Here is a 5,099-nt window from a genome sequence, read left to right on the forward strand (position 1 = left end):
TTTTTCTATGCAGACCATTTTGAATTTGAATTTGTCAAATGGGCATGCCTGTCCCCGGTGGTAGACATTACCCTCTCCACTTCAACCCATTGGATTTTCTTTTATAGTCATCAAAATCGTTTAGAACTGTAAAGTAACAAGAAAAATGTTAGGCTTCCAACTAAATTTTATATAAAAAAAATTACATGATGTAGTAAAATATGATTGAGTTTTTTAAAAGTTAAATTTATTTTATTTCTAATCATGTAATAATTTTATTTTGTAAAATTTGTTTGTAAGCCTAACATTTCTCGAATAACAAAGCGGACACAACATCGCTTCTAAACAATTTGACTATTCTTCTGGGCTGAATGGTGGGTCTTGACCCAACTCTAATTCTTCGATCTGTCAAGGGGCAGGGACACAGCCGTGGGCCTCTTAATTTTTCTAAGCCGGTCTACCAAGTCTGCAACAAACTAGGACACCCCAACTCAAATGCTAACATTGTTTTGATCATGCATTTGATTTGAAGATGACTGGATTTAGCTTAGGCATTGTCAAAAAATATGTAACAACCAATGAAAAAGTGCTAGTCACATTTACGCATCATCTTAAAAAAACTAGCCAATTTGGAATTTTTCTAAAATTCATTCTAAAACTCAGTTTTACATAGTAAATGCTAATCCATGGTGATTAGCATTTAGCGCAGGATTTCCTTACTTTCTTGAACACATCTTCATCCCTCAACTCAACTGGGAATCTTTACACTGGCACTGGTTAGATTTAAGTGGGAAATGGTATAGGTTTGCAAACCATTCATATTGGTACATCCAAAATTTTTGCTTCTTCCAAAGATTTGTTATTGAATAACATTCTTCATATTCTTGATATTAAAAAGAATCATATATCTTGGTAATCTTAGACTCAATAGTGATGAAGGCATTGTTGCACCACATGCAGCGAAATTCAGTCGAGACTTGGGGATACAGAGAATCATGTTGTAAGGTGATACTGTTCAAATAGTGAATGTCATGAAGTCTACTAAAAAAATTGGAGTAGATATAGTCATCTAGTGCCTAGTGGAGGATACTTGATGGATCTTGAAATACAATGCAAAGTTGGCAGATTTGCCATGCTGCATCCGATAAGCAAATTCTGCTACACATGAGTTAGTCAAAGTAGTAGACAAACAAGTCTGGATAAAGTTTGGCTAGAAGAGATTACTTATTCTATTTGTGACATTATTTTATTAGAGCGACAGTGACATGCTTAATATTTACGATTATGACTTAAAGTATGATTTCTTTAAAAGAATTGATGGTATTTTACTTTTAGGAAAAGTACACTTTACCCTCGTTTGTGGTAATTTTCAATTCAATCTCCAATGTTTCAATTTTTACAATGCATCCCCCAAACGTACAATTTTTTTTTTTTTTTTTTTTTCTTCAATTCGACCAATATTATTCCAAAATTTTTATATTGCTTCTAATTTTTTTTTTTAAAAAAAAATTTGGGGCCACCCCTTTGACCATCTGGCCATTTTTGTACCTCAATTATTTTTATTTTTTTTATAAAAAAGGAAACATTGAATGCCAAATTGAAAATAGCCTAAACTTTAAGGTGTAAAGTGTAATTTTCCCTTTACTTTTTGGTCCAGAAAAATAAAAAAACTCAGTTTCAATGCGAAATGTTATGGAATTAAGTGGAAATGTGCAAGCAAAAATGATAGATCTTCATTCAAGGGCTAACATAGCTGCAATGATCCATTAAATTCAAGTGGTTGGCTTGGCATGCATGTGTGTTTAACTTCAATTCATATACAACAACACGAGAAGTATTCCACACAGATGTACTTTTTGACCAGTGATCTTAACACAAACAGATATACATCACTCGTCAACTCTTCCAATATAATCCTCGTACAGTTTGGATTCCCTGTGATCTTGCATAATCTCCATGGTACCTCTCAGATGTTCACCTGACCAAGCAACGTTCAATCAAGTGCAAACCCCTAAAAGCGAATGCCTTCTTCCATTTTATTGCAACTCATAAGACGAAAAACTGAAACCTGATCTTCCCTCATTAGTTGATTTTAGCTCAAGCTTCTGAAATGGGCTGCAAGTTGTTTCAAGTTAATTCATCAATCAGCTCCTTCTCTTTTTTTTTTCTTCTTCTTTTTTTTCGGGGTTGGGGGTAACTAACAGAAATGCAAAATACCTGCTATTGGGATCATAATAGAAGCCACTGATGTAGCCATCACTACAAGAGAAACAAACATAGTAAAAGCCAGCTATAGTTAACCCACAGTCTGTCCCAACATTCACAAAGTATTGCTCTTTCCATCTCTGCGCCAGCAAATAAAAGAAATTGGCATGTTATTGCTTCACATATGGCAAGTTCTTTTACCAAATGATTAAAATAACTGAGACTAGGTTACCATATATATGTGTTCAGAGTCACTCAGGTCCAAAGATTTTCCACCATCAACCTCCACTCGACTCTGAAAAAAACAGGATTAGTTAATACAGCAAATAATGTGTATGAAAGAAAAGGTTCCAGCTCTTTACCAAATAGGGACGGAAGGATGGAAACTTGGTCCAGTGCCTTATATCATCCTCTTGCCTGTAGCAAGAGATCATGCAAATCAGCATTGGATTGTTTTGTCCACCATCACTGTTATTTAAAGTTTCCATGATACAGTAAATGGAAAAAATAAAAATAAAGGAACGTACGTTGCTTCCCACTTGCCAGTGAAGAAAGTATAATTCTTTGTGTCAATGATCTCCCCTTCCCAGAAGGTTACTACCTGAAGTAATCATAAATGAAACAAAAAGTGCTCCATGACCAAACAAGGTAAATCACAATATTCCAACTACAGCAACCAAGGTGTCATGAAACCTTGGCAGTTTTCTGAATGAAATCAAGTTACATATTAAGCATGCTTCCATTATAGTGAGGAAATATAACCAACCAATTTACGGCTAAAGGGAGAACTGTATCATATATTCTGTTAAGGCACGGATCATTCATTTGTATAGCATACTGATAAAATAGGATATAAACCAAAGAGTTAAGTTTGAAAATTCTGGGTGCCGCTAATTTCATGGCTGCTGAAACCAAAGAAGATGAAGAATATATGTATGATCACAATCGATTAGGTGAATATGGCCATGTAATATAGTTTTTTTAAAGTAAATTTTGGATTACAAAGAAACATGCAACAATGAGAACATTGAAAAGGTCAGTGGGGAGAGAAACCTCTTGATTAGGTGCCTCTTATCAAAGTAGCACTAACCTATTCTGGCAATAATGCCAGCAGTCAGAAGTTTAAACAAACCCAGAAGCTGCCTCATTCTTTCATTGCGCTATAACATTTACAACATTTTTTTTCTTCAGTATTTATCCTCTATATATCAACACAGCACAGACAAAAAAAAAGGAAATATCCTAAACAAAAAAGAAGAAGAAGGAACTGCTTACTGGTGTGTCTGCCATAGGCACATTGAGAGCTTCCATGGTCCCACATAGATACCCATGTTCAAGGTCACATCCCTGTATTCGAACGTTAACTCTCCATGCTTCATCTTTCTGTAGGCTAGAAACATTCTGAGTACCAGAGAAGGCCTGTGACAAAATTAAACTGTGAGGATAAACCGAAACTCATCTACTTCTGATGCAAATTTCATCAGAGTAGTAAAATATGCAGCTTTATGTTCTCACTTCAAACGACCAAAGAAGGAAAACCTGACCATCTCTGTCCAAAATTGTAAAGGGATATATGATCATCTAACAATGACATTGAAGATCACTAAAATCTTAGCTTATGTGTTGACTACATAACCCCATATATGATACTCATTAGGCTCAATATCTATTAGGCAACTAATCATATGCAGCCATATATGTAGCAGGGTCACTAGCAAGTAATTGTTGTAAACAAAAGTAACTACCTTCACAGAAGGAACCCAAAAAATAAAATAAAAGGGGTCGAAGATTAACCTGTCCAACACTCAAAAGTGAGCATACTTGTGGTAATGTCTCTCCAGAATTCGCGCCTTCACAATTAAGCATGAACATATAAATTAGACCCACAAACAAAAAACCCTTTTTGACGAGGCCAAGCTGTGAATTTCAAATAACTTTCCGGTATTTTCCAGGCAACAAACAAAGCCCTAAATCTGGCACTGAACATTATTCTATTGCAATTATTTTTGATGGAAAGCGAAATACCTGAAACTTGGGAAGGTGCAGAGCTCTCCACCACTCTCACCGGCATTTCTTTGATGAATGATCGAATCCCAATTCCCAGTCAAAGAATCCAAATGTGAAGCGGCAATATCACGCTCTGTAATTTGGGTATTCGATCTTTCTCTACGAAACTCTGAAAGTGAAAGGTCCAAAGGTTCGCCAATCCGAGTGTGAAACGCAATTATCCGGGGCGGCCCGAGTGGATCCGACTCGTTTCGGGCTGTCAGATTATTCGTTTCCTGTTTTCTTAGGAAAAATTATTATTATTATATCAGTATTCGTAGTAAAGGTCTTTCAAAGTGAAAAGAAGATAAATATAGAACATCAGGTAAGAAATCTTGTATTTTTTTTCCATTTTAATGTGATATATTCAGATCTGAGTTTATACCCAATTTAAATTTGAGATCTTTGTTAACATTTTTGGATTAATTGATAACAAATGACTATAAAAATACAATTATGCCTCTCTTATTAATATTTTTTTAAAGAAATATTAATAAATTTCTATAAAAAAAAATAATTACATTTTTATTTTTTGTAATTTTTTATTCAGGGTATAATTAAAATTTTGTAAGAAATCATAAAAAATAGAACCTTGATTTGATTTAATCATTTTAAAACTTTAGGGATCAATTTAAAAATATTTTTTTCTTTTAAAAAAAACTTACTCTTAGACTTGATTTAGTAATTTTGTTTTCTTTTTTAATCGTTTTTCCACTTACCATCTGCTTTAATTGAGAATTTAATACCCCATTCGTATTTTCTTGATTTATTTTTAAATCAATCATAATGAAAATTATAATTTCTTATTTTAAAACAAATGCATTAAATGATATTCTTTAAAAACTTTCATTTTATAAGGTGGATAAACA

The 5,099-nt window shown here is 33.8% G+C and overlaps 1 protein-coding gene across 1 annotated transcript; it reads right to left on the minus strand.

Annotated features, from left to right (window-relative positions):
* Positions 1–1,699: 1,699 nt before the first annotated feature.
* On the minus strand, positions 1,700–4,419 carry LOC132192308 (uncharacterized). Its single transcript, XM_059607603.1, has 8 exons — positions 4,210–4,419; positions 3,979–4,034; positions 3,460–3,603; positions 2,712–2,785; positions 2,547–2,601; positions 2,417–2,479; positions 2,197–2,324; positions 1,700–2,094 (listed from the first exon to the last, which is right to left on the minus strand). Exons 1-8 carry the CDS (start codon positions 4,253–4,255, stop codon positions 2,016–2,018), a joined length of 645 nt encoding a protein of 214 aa, XP_059463586.1. The 5' UTR covers positions 4,256–4,419; the 3' UTR covers positions 1,700–2,015.
* Between the last annotated feature and the right edge of the window lie 680 nt (positions 4,420–5,099).

Source organism: Corylus avellana, chromosome ca9 (assembly GCF_901000735.1).
Source record: "Corylus avellana chromosome ca9, CavTom2PMs-1.0".
NCBI lineage: Eukaryota > Viridiplantae > Streptophyta > Magnoliopsida > Fagales > Betulaceae > Corylus > Corylus avellana.